At 49.0% G+C, this 15,627-nt stretch overlaps 1 protein-coding gene across 5 annotated transcripts in view; it reads left to right on the top strand.

Moving 5' to 3' along the window:
- Positions 1 to 15,627, top strand: part of MYH10 (myosin heavy chain 10) — a 119,464-nt gene that overhangs the window by 82,954 nt on the left and 20,883 nt on the right. For all 5 annotated transcript variants that reach the window (XM_066264236.1, XM_066264233.1, XM_066264232.1 and 2 more), the window contains 11 exons: positions 1,276 to 1,345; positions 1,432 to 1,592; positions 2,056 to 2,164; positions 2,250 to 2,381; positions 2,939 to 3,145; positions 6,050 to 6,187; positions 6,695 to 6,818; positions 7,701 to 7,872; positions 9,286 to 9,498; positions 10,833 to 10,977; positions 12,117 to 12,323. In XM_066264236.1, coding sequence (XP_066120333.1) covers positions 1,276 to 1,345; positions 1,432 to 1,592; positions 2,056 to 2,164; positions 2,250 to 2,381; positions 2,939 to 3,145; positions 6,050 to 6,187; positions 6,695 to 6,818; positions 7,701 to 7,872; positions 9,286 to 9,498; positions 10,833 to 10,977; positions 12,117 to 12,323 — 1,678 coding nt within the window. The remainder of the gene's footprint in view (positions 1 to 1,275; positions 1,346 to 1,431; positions 1,593 to 2,055; positions 2,165 to 2,249; positions 2,382 to 2,938; positions 3,146 to 6,049; positions 6,188 to 6,694; positions 6,819 to 7,700; positions 7,873 to 9,285; positions 9,499 to 10,832; positions 10,978 to 12,116; positions 12,324 to 15,627) is intronic.

The raw sequence follows: 15,627 nt of genomic DNA, 5'->3' as shown, positions 1-15,627 counted from the left end.
ACAAGAAAGGTAAAAAGTAAATAAAACCATTCAGGAGTGACTCTTGAGACCTTTGTGGGATATTTCTTTCCATCTTTCAATGACTATGTCTGTGTTGATATGCAAATGTATATTTTTTTCTGTAGTGTGTGCACACATGTGCGTATATGCACATATGTATATAGTAGTCCTTCTAATACAGAGTGGAGAACGGGATAGATTAGAAGTATGAAGACAAAAACAGAAGGGAAAAGATCGGTAGAAATGCATGCAGTAGAAAGAGATGAAAACATGAAGGGAAATTTTATCCTTTTTATGTATTGTATACTTTTCTTTAATATTTAGTAGTTTCCTTTTTTAATCTTTTCCTCCTGGAAATCAGATTTTCAGTTATGACAGCATTTGTTCCATTAAATAAACAAGGCTGTGCATCAGAGAATGGCCCTTTTCCCACCGTCCCAGACGGAATGCAGTTGAGAAATGACCGCAGTCCTTCTGGGCTCTGGGGAAGCCCGGGTTGCGGCCTCAGTATGTGATAACCAGTCTGGTGGGTTCTCACTTCTGTGGCCAGGAGGAAAAGAATCCTAAGTGGCACCCCGAGTACAGAGTTGATTGACGTATTCAGGATCCATCCTTTAATACAGCCGACTATCTACTCTATTTTTATTGAGGTGTTATCTACAAAAGTGCACAAATTTATTTCCCAATTACATTTTACATTCAATATTTGTATCAGTTTCAGGTGTTGAGCATAGTGATTAGGTAATCGTATGCTTTGCAAAGTGTTCCCGCAATATTTCCAGTACCCACCACACCATGCATCATTAGCATAGAGAGAGTAAACCTTAATTGTGCAGCTTAGTGAATCCACACCCAAACCAGTGCTATCCTGACTCTCACCCTGGTGCTTTTTATTATTCCAAATGGAGGCCTCTGAGCGTTGCTGTCACAGCCTTTTCTGTTATCTCATAAATGCCTACAAGTCAGTGCACAACCAGCCAGAATCTCCTTGCATCTTAAGGATGTGAATATTTGGGGGGAAGTAAAAAAACAAAGTTGTTTTTAGACACCATGCTTTTATTCTTCTCTGCCACAATTTTTGTACCTAGTCTTCAATGTGGGAGAATCAGCCTCATAATCATTTTGTTTCTTATTTTAAGAAATAGGAAATTCTGATTATCGCCTGGTCAGTTCTTTACTCTTAATGATTACCTATCATAAGAGAAAGCAGAATTCACAGTAAGTAAGCATTTTCACAGATTTTTACAAAAAATGTTTTGGCTGCTTTTCTTACAGATATGAGATCCTGACTCCAAATGCTATTCCTAAAGGCTTCATGGATGGCAAACAGGCTTGTGAACGAATGGTAAGCTTTTCTTGATTTTTCTGGGTTGAGGACTATTGATAAAATCTTTTCCTGTAGCAATAAATTTAACGAACTTTCTCTTTTAGATCCGGGCATTAGAATTGGACCCAAACTTGTACAGAATTGGACAGAGCAAGATATTTTTCCGCGCTGGAGTTTTGGCACATTTAGAGGAAGAAAGAGATTTGAAAATTACTGATATCATTATCTTCTTCCAGGCTGTTTGCAGAGGTTACCTTGCCAGAAAGTAAGTGGGTAATCATAAAGGGGGTGGGTTCTTCTGTGATGGACGAAAGGAAAAAGAACAAAGCTACTAAAGGAGAAAAAGAATACCAGCGCAGGGAATGTGAGGAGCCTTCTGTCACTGTCTTGATTGCCTCGGAAGGAAAGGAATTTATTTGTACCCAAGAGCACGCACACGTGTGCATCTGTGGGTGATGACAGCAACTCCTAGGGCGGTTCTGTGAGCGGAGTGGAGGGTGTGAGTGACACAGCACGGGCTTGTGGACGGCTGGGCTGGGCAGGCTCAGGAGCCGACGTGGGCTGAGCAGTGGCTGTCCCGTTTCCCGTGCATGTCACCTGCAGACGGGATCCATGTACCCACACCCCGTCTTAGCCAGCTGATAACATTTACCTTTAGGAAGGGGTCTGGTGACAACAGCTAAGACACATTTTTCTCTCCATACTAAGTTTTTCTTGCCGGTCCCCAGGGCCTTTGCCAAGAAGCAGCAGCAGCTGAGCGCCCTGAAGGTCCTGCAGCGGAACTGCGCCGCCTACCTGAAGCTGCGGCACTGGCAGTGGTGGCGCGTCTTCACGAAGGTGGGCCCACGCCCTTCCCCAGCGCGCCTGCGCGGTGAGGCCCGGCGGGAGGGCACTTGGGGATGAACCGCTTATGTTGCCGTAGGTTAAACCGCTTCTGCAAGTTACTCGCCAAGAGGAAGAACTTCAGGCCAAAGATGAGGAGCTGCTGAAGGTGAAAGAGAAGCAGACGAAGGTGGAGGGGGAGCTGGAGGAGATGGAGCGGAAGCACCAGCAGGTCCGTGCACGGACTCCCAGCCCCACGCTCGCTCCGTGGCGAATAGCTGGGCCTCCCTAATCCTCTCATTGTGTGTGGATTTCTCTCCCCTTTCTGAAGCACAGACACTCGAGAACAGAGCAACAGACACATTATGCCATGTATTTGATTTTATATAAACCAAAATCAACTGTACTTCTTGCATTTTTCCCAAAAACATCATTTGATAGCAAACAGCCTTAGTAGTCACCGTAAGCATTATTGCACTTGAACATTTTCCCTCTCCTGATTTCTGTCCCTTCGTAAATTCAGCATAAATTTACTATGTATTACTTAGGGTAACTAGAGACAACAGAAACAAACAAGGTGTTTGCACCTACCTTATTTTGCTACAGCCAAAGACATGTTTGAAAGTTTGCCGGTGATGTTACTGTATCTTTAACTTCCAGTGTCTGGTGGGATGCGTTGACTGCTGAAGTCATAGTGACTGTGTCTTGTGTGTGCGGGGCAGTCACAGTCCAGACACTTCGTTGTGTGTGCGGGGCAGTCACAGTCCGGACACTTCGTTGTGATTGCAGCTCTTAGAAGAGAAGAACATCCTTGCAGAGCAGCTCCAAGCAGAGACCGAGCTCTTTGCTGAGGCAGAGGAGATGAGAGCGAGACTAGCCGCTAAAAAGCAGGAATTGGAAGAGATTCTACACGACTTGGAGTCCAGGGTCGAAGAGGAAGAAGAGAGAAACCAAATCCTCCAAAATGAAAAGAAAAAAATGCAAGCACATATTCAGGTGATGATCGTTTTTATTTGGAATTATATTTGGGGTTTTCCAAGTGGATCTATTGAATGAATAGAAGCTATAGTTTTAGATTCCTAGTGTGCATGTAGAGACAAAAGGAGGCTAGGTTATAAGTGCCTACTCTTAAAAGATGACCATTGGCCCTGGCCACGTTGTCCATTGGATAGAGCATCATCCCTGTGCGCTGAGGTCATGGTTTAGTCCCTGGTCAGGCACGTATAAGACGCAATCTGCAAGTGCACAACTAAATAGAACGGTTAAGTGAACAAGTTGACCTCTCCCTCAAAATCAGTGAAAACGTTTTTTAAAAATGACCACCTTTCAAAGCACACAAGTAATAGATTTTCTTCAAACATAGATTTATTATTTTGAATAGGAATCTTTTTTATGATCTGACGTGGCATCTTACGCACACAAAGCAACTCAAAGTTGACACTTCCCAGGTTTGTAGCCTTTTGTAGGGGACCTCATTTGCTCTTTGTGTTGTGACTCTAATTCCGCTGCTCACTTCACTCATTACGTAGCATCTAGTAGGTCGTTTGGTTCGTAAGAAATGCTCAGCACTGATGTCGGAGGTGGCCAGCAATCAGCATAGGATGCTCAGCCCTTCCTGGTAGTTACTCTCTTATGGAGCTGCGAACGGTGCTCACAGGAAGCACAGCTACCTCTGTGGTTGAAGGCCCAGATGAAGGATACGGTACTATCCCCCGCACCCTGGACACACCCCTCTTCTTGTCTCCATCTGCCTCCCTCAGCCTGTCTGTGTGCTCTTGAGGGTCAGGGCATCTGTGTCTCCCACCAGTGCTTCAAACTAACTTTCACTCTTCCATGTCTCCCTTAATTTTTTCTTACCCAATTAACTTATTGCAAAACACAGACAATTCAGATGTCTATCAAAACCACAAAGGTTGTATTATTTCCTTGGCATGCAAATACCTCATATAGTGAATCATCTGGACCTTTTCCATTCTTCTACATAAACGGATTTCAAATATCCTATAAGAAGTTAGCAGAATATCATTAAAACTGTAAAAATGTATAACCTTTAATCTAGAAATTCTAATTCTAGACTTTATACTTAAAGAATAAATCTATGGAAGCCATCTAATTATCTAACATTAACATTGGGGGATTATTAAACCATGGTAATGCTATAGTGTTACAAAGTTGTTCATTTTCCTGGGCATGTATAATATCTTGATAGAGATAGTTGCAAAAGAGTATACACAATCAGATCTAATTTAAGATATTTATATTACTTACAAATTTATATGTATGGTTTTCTAGGGGAGTGTACAGAAGATCTAGAATAATAACCACCAACAACAGTGAATTTTCCCTGGTGGCATTACTGACAGTTCGGATTCTCTCTTCTCTTTGTTTAAGAACATGTGTTCATTTCAGGAATGCGTTTTACTCACATAGGGGAAGGATACCCAAAATCATCTCTAATCTCCTCAAGCTATTTTTTATATAAACCCTAAATATTAACAACTTCAAATGAAATACTTGCATTTCTCTGCTCTGTTTAGAAAACAAGTGTGTCCTGTAGAAACAGTGTATATTTATTTTGGTTTGGTTTTTTAAGGCTTTTTACCTTCACATTCTTTACCAGACTTTCTTATATTTCTAGTTTTTGCACTGTTATCTTAATTTATTATCCCTCTTTGTGACATTTAAATTCAAACATTCTAAAAATATTTATGTTGATATTATCAGTATTAAATATTGATTTTTTTTTTATTATGAGGTTTGATCATGATGTGTGCACCTCATTTGGATTTCGGGTCAAGCAAGCAAATGTATGTTTAGGTGGTCTTTATCTTTTAGAGATATTGCTGTCCGGCTTTACAGATGAAATATGTTTGGGATTTGTTTCAAATAATGCTAAGGAAAAGGGAGAAGGCAGAGATGGAGAGGAAATGAGGTCAGCCATGAGCTGGTGCGTGTCAGGGTTGGGCTGATGCATCTGTGTGGGGCTTTGTATGCCACTGTGTACCGAGTATAAGTGTTAGAAGTTTGCACAATAAAAAGGTCATCTTTTGCAAGTGTTTCATTTCGGAATCAGCCTTGAGTAAATTATTTAAGCCAGAGCTATCCTTGAAAGTTTCTTAAATTGATTTGTATTACAACCCTGTTTAATAATGTATATATTATTGTATACAATAATATTACAGTGGAAATAAAGAGAAGTATGTTAAAATAAAATATGTGTAGAGAAGCAATCAATGGCACAACTAAGTGGAACACAACTTGATGCTTCTCTCTCTCTCTCTCTCTCTCTCTCTGATAAGTGTAGACACTGGGATCCCACCCACTTTGGTGGCATCTCATGTTGTGAAAGGAACCCTGAAACTGAGACAGCTGTTTCTCAGTGACCTCTACTCTTTCAGTTGTGATCTTTGGGCTGAACATGTATAGGAGAATACAGATAAATTAAGTATGTGTTTGATGTAGTCCTACTATATTATTCATATTTCCTGTGTCACTGATTATCCCCAGATGTGAATTTTAATTATTATGTGTTTCCCCATTTTATAAATATGCCAACTTTTAATTACCAAAACTTTTATGTAGCATGTTCATAGTTCCTCAATATTATATGTATTTCACCTTTTTTACATGAATCACATCTGTGACTGTTTCCTGGAATTGCTGGCTTAACGCAGTGCTTGTTTTCAAAGCTTGCTGCACTTTCTCATGTTGGCTTCCAGAAGGGTTGACCCAGCTGGTATTTTAACCTATAGTTCGTACGAATGTGTTTCACATAACTGCATTTCATGTCCTTGCTATTCCGAAAATCACAAATGGGCATTTCAGTATGCATTCCTTTGGTCAGTAATGTGCGGCAGAATTCTGTGGAGAAGGGGGAGACTGACTGTGTGTCCCCCCCAGGACCTGGAGGAGCAGCTGGACGAGGAGGAAGGGGCTCGGCAGAAGCTGCAGCTGGAAAAGGTGACTGCCGAGGCCAAGATCAAGAAGATGGAGGAGGAGATTCTGCTTCTCGAGGACCAGAATTCCAAGTTTATCAAAGTAAGGCAATATCGCCATTAACACGCTGGTTTTAGAATATGGGAATACGCCCGGCCCGTCACCTTGGCTAGAGTGCCGAGCTGGAACGCCACGGCCACTGGTTCGAAGCCCCGGGCTTGCCTGGTTAAGGCACATATGGCAAGCAGTCAGCGAACAACTCAGTCTACTGTATAGATTTCTGAAGACACTGTAACAATTTAATTTTTTAAATACACTAAATATCCTTATAACCCTTTAGACTTTTAACTTGCACAGTTTGTGCACAGTGATCATTCATTGATGACTTGTTCCCATCTGTCCAAGCATTAAGTAATTCAGCACTGGCTGTGGGATTCTGAAGACCGGCAGCTGGGACAAACGTTAGGGGTCAATACCAAGATGAGAGCTAGCCCTCCTGCCTTTCGGAGCATGTGACCGTGGGGGGGGGGGGGCCTGTACCTGTTTCTAAGTGACATGGAACCCTCCTTGTTACCTGAATGGCTTTTCTGAAGCACTTGTCCTGTCCAGGAAAAGAAACTCGTGGAGGACCGCATTGCCGAGTGCTCCTCTCAACTGGCCGAAGAGGAGGAGAAGGCCAAGAACCTGGCCAAAATCAGGAATAAGCAAGAAGTGATGATCTCCGACTTAGAAGGTTAGTGTGTGGGGCTGGGCACGTGAGTGTTTACATTTTACTTGAGTCAGACACAGCGTGCATGCTGATTCCTATTAATAAGAGCCTGTGGTTTGAGTACAATTAACAAAATAGCCGTAGTCAGCATGTATTTGTGATAGAAAGCAATAAGTTATTTTTTAAACGTTTAGGTTTTCAAATTCGGTCCTGTGGTAAAATGCGTTGCCCTTTGTGGATCTAGTTTAATCTAGAAAGTGTATCTAGGCTGTGCTTCATAATAGGACTGCTTCCCACATAAAACCTGGCAGGGTCAGGAGACACCGCTGAGGGTAGAGTGCCCCACCCCGCAGTGGCAACAGTGATGTCAGGAAGCCCTAGGAATGTCTGCAGAATCAGTCATTGATTTTGCAAAAGAAAGAGGAAGGAGAGTGGGCGTTGGAAAGGGCACAGAAGCCATCCCTTTTGATTGGCGGCAGCAGAGGGCACGCCCCCGGGGGAGGAAGGCACACTAACACAGGTGGCTAGCGGCCTGCGTGGGGACGTGCAGGGCCCTGGTCACTGTCTCCAAGGCAGTGCTTTTGTAGTGGGGAGATAGTGAGTTTGGCTTTTCAAAAAATATTTAGGGTTTTGCTGCTCTGGTTGTGTGGGCTCACTGCCCATGGAGGGACATCCTTAGACTCCATCCCATTTCTTCTCAAAATACCCTCCTCCCACCAGTTTACCTTTCCTGCAGCTCAGTCTTAATGGGTTTTTAATGACTTGAGTTATTGGTACAGTGTTACCAGGGCAGTGGCATGCTTTTGAATAAAATGGCCTCTTTTCAACTTGAATCAATTTACATTTGGAGCCTGTTCATATGGTGTGTCATTTAGTATATTGAAGATCTCGTGTCTTGCCTTAAAGAACGCTTGAAAAAGGAAGAGAAAACTCGTCAGGAACTGGAAAAGGCCAAAAGGAAGCTGGATGGTGAAACCACTGACCTGCAGGACCAGATCGCTGAGCTCCAGGCCCAGATCGACGAGCTCAAGCTGCAGCTGGCCAAGAAGGAGGAGGAGCTGCAGGGGGCCCTGGCCAGGTCCGCTGCGGGCGCGGGGCGGTGTGCTGTGGGCTCGGCTCTAGAAAAGCTGTCCCTGTCTGGGTGCGGGCCAGAGCCCTGGGAGGTGACACGTCATTTCCTGGTTGTCGGTGTCACATAAGATCCCAAAAAACCCAAGGGCACATAGTTTCTATCAGGGCAGCAAGAGAAGCTCATAGCCCGTTCTCAGTATTTACACTTACAGAACATAATCCATACAGTGAAATCTTTGGAAATTCACAACATGAAAAGTGATTTTGCCACATTAAATGTTTTAGTTTCTGTACATTTCAGATGAAAGTATGTTTTAGGAGTTTAAAGGAAATCACTTTTCAGAAGTGGTATCCACCCCCAACATCTAAAGCATTGTTTGCTCTTCTCCACCATTCGATTTTAGAATGGCAATAATATGTAGTAAATATGTTAATATCTAATATTTTCATTTCTTTATAAAGAATAACTGCTTGGCTACATGGTCATAGGACTTAGAGTTTATCGTTGATTACAATTGAAATCTTGTAACAGAAAATTTTCTGTCCTTGATCACTGTTAGTTATTCTGTTGCCAGATTTCTGCTTTTCCCCTTACAGAGGTGGGAGCTAGAATCTGAAATGAAAGTTCTCCACCACGCACTGTCGTGTCGGTCTACTTCCCCTCCTCATCGCAAACACTCCGACTGTTCCCCGTTAGAAACCCGACCAGCCTGAGCCCACACACTAGTGAAGAGATGTGCTATAGGGAAGATAGTGTAAGGTAGCAGGTTAGAGGCTGGTGTGTCTGTTTCTTCTACTGTCTTTGAATTTGCTGATTCATTGTAGGATGGTACCAGTTTGACAGACCAGACTGCCACCTTGAGCAGTGGTCTAGTTATAATAACAGTTTACTTGAGAGGGAATTTCTTTTATGTTCTAATCCAGTGATCGGCAAACTGTGGCTCACGAGCCACATGTGGCTCTTTGGCCCCTTGAGTGTGGCTCTTCCACAAACTACCACGTGCGGGCGCGACCTCGATAATGTACCTACCTATATAGTTTAAGTTTAAAAAGTTTGGCTCTCAAAAGAAATTTCAGTCGTTATACTGTTGATATTTGACTCTGTTGACTAATCAGTTTGCCTACTACTATTTCTAATCAATAAAGTAAGATTGTCCTACCTTTTAATGGAGATATTGGGCCTTTGGCAAGGGGGCTGGGCTCGACTGGAGCTTTGCCAACCAGCTGCCTGGCCTTCGAGTCACTGCCTGTGTGCCTCCACGCCCACCTGGCAGGCCCTGTGCTGCCACGCCCACCTCGGTCCACGGGCAGAGGGTGTGTGACCAGTGTCCTTGTGGAGAGGTGCCCACAGGCTGGGTCACTGCGAAGCAGTCCGTCCACGCCGGCTTTGAGCGCTCCCCGTGCCCGTGTGTTTGAACAGGGGTGACGACGAAACTCTCCACAAGAACAATGCGCTAAAAGTCGTGCGGGAGCTGCAGGCACAGATTGCGGAGCTGCAGGAGGACTTCGAGTCCGAGAAGGCTTCGCGGAACAAGGCGGAGAAGCAGAAGCGGGACCTGAGCGAGGAGCTGGAGGCCCTGAAGACAGAGCTGGAGGACACCCTGGACACCACCGCCGCACAGCAGGAGCTCCGGTGAGTGGGGGCGCCGCTCTGCTGGCTTCCCGAGCGTCTCATGATGGGTATGGGAGGTACAGCCCTGAGCAAGTCAGACACTCACTGGTCAGCTCGTTAGCACTTGACCATGAGGATGACGAGTGTGGAGGACAGGGCCAGGCCCGTGCGCCGGCTTCCCCTTCGGTAGGCGGAGCTGAGCGGGGCGGAGCGGGGCCTCAGAGAACCCTTGCTGACTCCTCTCGTCGGTGACATGTGACCCCGGAGCTCGCAGCTCCCAGGCCCTTCTCCATTGGCACCTCCAGACCTCACCACTCCACTAGTGAAGACAGGAGATTGCATCTACACAGGGGTCACTGTTCTAACTGGCTACTGGTTAAAGGACAGAGTTAAATGGTTTTAAAGGATAGAGCAAGTTTGCCAGAGTTGTGCTTCAGGATCATTGTAAAGTTACAGCTGTTTAAATTCTTGACGTTAATCTAGCTCTTAGCAGCAGTGCTCCTCACCTTACCAGGTTCAGTCTTTGTCAAACTGTATACTTAAAGACGGTGCTTGGATGGACAGATCTACAGGGGTGCAGTCTCTTCTAGTTAGTGAAATAAGTTTGGTTTAAGTTACCTTATATGTGTTATAACAAGTTTTAAAAGTTTAGACAGCCAGGTAAAGTCATCTGATGCCACAATGATCTTCATACCCTAAGTGTGGGTTAGATAAGACCTCAGTTTATCTCAGGACGTTGGAAGTCTATGGTCTTGTACCTGCTGTGCTCTCATATCAAATTCTAGAGACCCTTTCTGAACCAGGCACGCAACCCTTCAGCCTGCCTCCTGGCTTTCCTGTCCCTCCTCCCCACCGCCAGTCATCTCCTGGCCGAGTTTGGGAGGCTGTTAGTTACCTACAGCGGTTCCCATGATGGTAAGAGGGACTCGTGCTTTTGGTCAGGGCGCAGCGTCCTGATTGATTGGGCCTCTCTAACCGCCCCTCCCCAGCCTCTGAATCCCCGGTTTTATTGAGATGTCTCTGAGCTATAGCAAGCAGTTTGGCATCTGCATTAGCCAAATCCCTGACCTGTAAATGCAACAACACTGCCCAGAAGAGTCCAAAGTCCCTTCGGGCTGTTACGCTGTGTCTCGGTTGTAAGTCAGCTGTGGCATGGGAGTGACGCTGGCCCTGGCCCTGGAGGGATTCCCAGCTACCACAGTAGTGGACGCACCAGCCTATTGGGAAATAGCACGGCAAATGAATTGATGTACTATTTTTTTTTAAGCAACACTTTTTTAAAAAAATGTGTTTTGTTTTGTTTTTATTTAATCAACTAATTCTGAGCTGCTTTTTGTAAAAATACGGTTCTCTAGTACAAAGCGTGAGCAAGAAGTGGCAGAGCTAAAGAAGGCTCTGGAGGAAGAAACCAAGAATCACGAAGCTCAGATCCAGGACATGAGACAGAGACACGGCACTGCGCTGGAGGAGCTATCGGAGCAGCTGGAGCAGGCCAAGCGGGTGAGCACGCCCCGCCTTGGCCGGAGGCCCCACGGCGGTCAGGCCTCCGCCCCGCCCCGTCGGGCCGCGGGAGAGCCAGCGCTCGGGGCTGCTCCCGGAGAGCGCCCTGCTGTCTCTAGGAACTGGGGGGTCCGCTGCCGTCGCAAACCACGTACCCCACATGTCTCCCTCCACCAGTCCCAGCCTTCTGACGCCTCGGCTCAGACACCCCGAACAGAGTGAGGCCCTTGTCTCCCTCATCGGCCGCCGGCAGGTCCCAAGTCCCAGCACTACTTCTAGTCTTCCTTGTCCTCCTCTCCCCGTCCCTCTCTGCCTCGACCCAAGCCACCATACACGTTGCTGCCACTCATTTCACTGTCCCTCTCTGCGCCCCAGTGAGGGCTTTCTACCAGAAGACACTGGGTGTCACTCATCCTCTAACGCAGCCCGTCCTGGGTGGACTGGCGTCTGTCGCCCCAGTTCCCAGGCGCCCCTGCCGTCATGCCCTTTGCCCCTGCTCGGGCCTCCCGTCTCTCATCTCTGCCCGTGCACGTGCCTCCTCTTAGTTTCTATGACAACAGGAACATTTATTGAACATTTACACTCGTATGTGTCAGTCACTGCAGAGTACTGTCTCAATTCACATCTGTCGCATGAGTTGCCTTCTTTAACGTTACAGTCCTATAGGTTAGTCTCTGTCATTGTCATGTAAATGGTGAGGACACCGAGGCCGGCAGTGAGGAAATTAGGGCAGGATCACAGGTACTAAGCGGAGAGGCAGCCTGAAGCCAGGCAGGTGGCTGCAGAGCCCCGCGTCACCACCGAGCTGGCTCCTGCCGGCCCCCAGCCTCCTGTAGTCACCTCAAACGGACAGAGCACATTTCAGACCAGGGTGACGTGCATGAATGTTTCTCTCCGGACAGGACGTGCCCGGTGTGCCGCCGCAGCCTGCAGGTACGCAGAACGGTGGCCCCCAGTCCCTGTCTGCTACCCTCGCAGCCTGCAGTGTGGCCCTTCTGTAGACCCGTCACACACAGGACACAGATGTTCCCATTCATTCAGCACACGTGGACGGCGGGCTCACTGTGTGGCAGACAGTCCCACAGAGGAGCAGTGCCTCTCGCGGAGCGGCCCAGAAACACTGTTCCCTTCCCTCCTAGTTCAAGGCCAACCTGGAGAAGAACAAGCAGGGCCTGGAGACGGACAACAAGGAGCTGGCGTGCGAGGTGAAGGCGCTGCAGCAGGTCAAGGCCGAGTCCGAGCACAAGAGGAAGAAGCTCGACGCCCAGGTCCAGGAGCTGCACGCCAAGGTCTCGGAAGGAGACAGGCTCCGGGTGGAACTGGCCGAGAAAGCAAGTAAACTGCAGGTGAGCCGGCCGCTGGCACTCTGGATGTGGCCCTCTGCAGCCTGCGAGGCCCACGGCTTGTGGCTGTTAAGTGGCTGACAGTTGCCATCACCACCGGCACTCCGGACGTGGCCCTCTGCAGCCTGCGAGGCCCACGGCTCGTGGCTGTTAAGTGGCTGACAGTTGCCGTCACCGCCGGCACTCCGAACGTGGCCCTCTGCGGCCTGAGAGGCCCACGGCTCGTGGCTGTTAAGTGGCTGACAGTTGCCGTCACCGCCGGCACTCCGGACGTGGCCCTCTGCGGCCTGAGAGGCCCACGGCAGTGGCTGTTAAGTGGCTGACAGTTGCCGTCTCAAGTCAGTATGTTCAGTCTTAGGTCCCCAGTGTATGTCACTATGGCTAAGTTGAATAATACTTAAGAATAAGGAAGCATCGATTGGCCTTAAATAAACCTAGTAAGTTCCACAGTGAATTGTAGCAATAGCTTTTTGAATGGTTTTAAGTACAACTTCAGCCTGACCTGTGGTGGCGTAGTGGGATAAAGCGTCGACCTGGAACACTGAGGTTGCTGGTTCGAAACCCTGGGCTTGCCTGGTCAAGGCACATATGGAAGTTGATGCTTCCTGCTCCTCCCCCCTTCTCTCTCTCTCTCTAAAAATCAATAAATAAAATATTAAAAAAAAAAAAAAAAAAGTACAACTTCAGCCTCTCCATCAATCTAGTCATAAGAGAACAGGAACAATAGGCAAAAATGTTAGACCTAGTATCGGTGAAGACTTGTGAGAGCTGGGTTTTCATACACTGTGGTAAAGGGTAAGTTAACACAAACTTTCTAGAGACAGTTGGGCAGTCCTGGTGTCATAGACCTAAAACTAGGAATATTCATGGGCCCAGTAAGTTCATGCCTAGTGGTTAATCCTAGGGATGTAAATAGATGTGCACTCTGTTTCAGCTGTAAGAACGTTCACTGCAGCCTGACGGGGCGGTGGCGCAGTGGATAGAGCGTCGGACTGGGATGCGGAGGACCCAGGTTCGAGACCCCGAGGTTGCCAGCTTGAGCGCAGGCTCATCTGGTTTGAGCAAAGTTCACCAGCTTGAGCCCAAGGTCGCTGGCTCGAGCAAGGGGTCACTCAGTCTGCGGTAGCCCCCAGTCAGGCACATAGGAGAAAGCAGTCAGTGAACAACTAGGTGTCACAACGAAAAACTGATGGTTGATGCTTCTCATCTCTCTGTGTTCCTGTCTGTCTGTCCCTGTCTATCCCTCTCTCTGACTCTCACTGTCTCTGGGAAAAAAAAGAATGTTCACTGCAGAAGTGCGTATAAAAGAACAGAATTAGAGATAACTTAATGTCTAAGAATGCACTTCTGCACACAGTAAAAACAGTAGAGTAGGTGGTATTAGTTGGTGAGAAGACACATTAGGCACTGCTACCCTGAGCAGAGACGATGGCACTGTTGTGCCAGGGCCCAGGACTCGGTGTGCAGTCCTGCTTGCAGCAGTGAGTGGTTGCGGTGCAAGGGCACAGACAAGGGAAAGGGTACCGGCGAGGCCCTGGGAGACCAGCAGAAGCTTCCAGCAGTGCCCCTACCCAGAGCAGGCACAAAGCCACGCCGGGTCCCCTCCGCAGTGAGCTGTGACAGCGGCCATTACCGGGGAAGCTCAGAGCCTCAGGCCCCAGGGTTGTGGGTCCCGTGGGCCTCTGCCTGACCCAGACCAAGGTTCCAGGACCCAGAAGGAGAGCAGGTGTTGGACATACACCAGTGTTCACACAGACGCGTTAGGTGGGAGAGCCAGGACCACCTCGCGATCCAGTGATGCGCTGGGAAAACCTCCAGGACTCAGCGTGCGCGCCTGCTCCTGGGTTAGGCACAGTGAGAAATCTATTCCAGGGGTGGGAGGCGCCCTCCCAAAACCGAAGCTCCCTGACGCCAGCACAGGGCCAGCAGGCCTTTCTGAGGAGACCCCGGCCTCCTCTGCGAACTCTCTCCTTAGTGGATCAGTGTGTGTGCGGGTGCTCACAGGTCCCCACGGTTTTCCTGAAAGAGAAGGGTTAGCAACAGCGCCGTGACTGCGCGCATGGGGGGGGCGAGGCGAGGGGCGCGCTCGGGCACCACAGCTGTGCCAGGCGCGCATGGGGGGGGCGAGGCGAGGGGCGCTCTCGGGCACCAGAGCTGTGCCAGGCGGGCATGGTGGGGGGGCGAGGCGAGGGGCGCTCTCGGGCACCAGAGCTGTGCCAGGCGGGCATGGTGGGGGGGCGAGGCGAGGGGCGCTCTCGGGCACCAGAGCTGTGCCAGGCGGGCATGGTGGGGGGGGCGAGGCGAGGGGTGCTCTCGGGCACCAGAGCTGTGCCAGGCGGGCATGGTGGGGGGGCGAGGCGAGGGGCGCTCTCGGGCACCACAGCTGTGCCAGGCGTGCATGGTGGAGGGCGAGGCGAGGAGCGCTCTCGGGCACCAGAGCTGTGCCAGGCGTGCATGGTGGGAGGGCGAGGCGAGGGGCGCTCTCGGGCACCAGAGCTGTGCCAGGCGTGCATGGTGGGGGGGCGAGGCGAGGGGTGCTCTCCGGCACCACAGCTGTGCCAAGCGTGCAGGGGGCATCACACTCACAGGCATCAGAGCTGTGCCAGACGTGCATGGTGGAGGGCGAGGCGAGGGGCGCTCTCGGGCACCACAGCTGTGCCAGGCGTGCATGGTGGGGGGGGTGAGGGGCGCTCACGGGCACCACAGCTGTGCCAGGCGTGCAGGGGGCACCTGTGTCCTTCCCACTGAATCCTCACGTGGCTCCCAGGTGAGCCTAGTAGAGGGGGAGGTGAGGCCCAAAGGAGCTACGGAGCCCACCCCCTCTGGGGCGCCCCTCGCAGTGTCCGGGGCTGGAGATGAAGGCAGGCGCTGGGATGAGACCAGAGCCCTCCTCCACCACACTGTTCCCAGGATTGATGAAGTGTGAGCTCTCTGAAGGATGTGGCTGAACTGAGTAAAAATAGAAATGTCATTAACTTGAGTAACGTGTTTAGATCTGTCCTCTACGCCTTCCCTTTGCTAATGTGACAAGAGGACAAGCAAGAGCAAAAGGGCCCTCCTCTCCCTCTGAGCCTCTCTGAGCCCCTCTGATTTTTTCTTATGCCCACTGTAAGGCTCTGGCCAGTTGGGTCAGTGCATAGTGTGTTGGGTCAGCCCAGCATGCGAATGTCCTGGGTTCAATCCCCAGCCAGGGCACACATGAGAAGTGACCATCTGCTTCTCTTTTCCTCCCCCTCCTCTTTCTCTCTCTTCCCCTCCCACAGCCAGTGACTCGAATAGTTTGAGTGTCAGCCTCAGGCACTGAGGA

Source organism: Saccopteryx bilineata, chromosome 2 (assembly GCF_036850765.1).
Source record: "Saccopteryx bilineata isolate mSacBil1 chromosome 2, mSacBil1_pri_phased_curated, whole genome shotgun sequence".
Classification (NCBI taxonomy): domain Eukaryota; kingdom Metazoa; phylum Chordata; class Mammalia; order Chiroptera; family Emballonuridae; genus Saccopteryx; species Saccopteryx bilineata.
The sequence above is the reverse complement of the archived record's forward strand: the minus strand, read 5'-3'. Positions and strand labels throughout refer to the sequence as shown.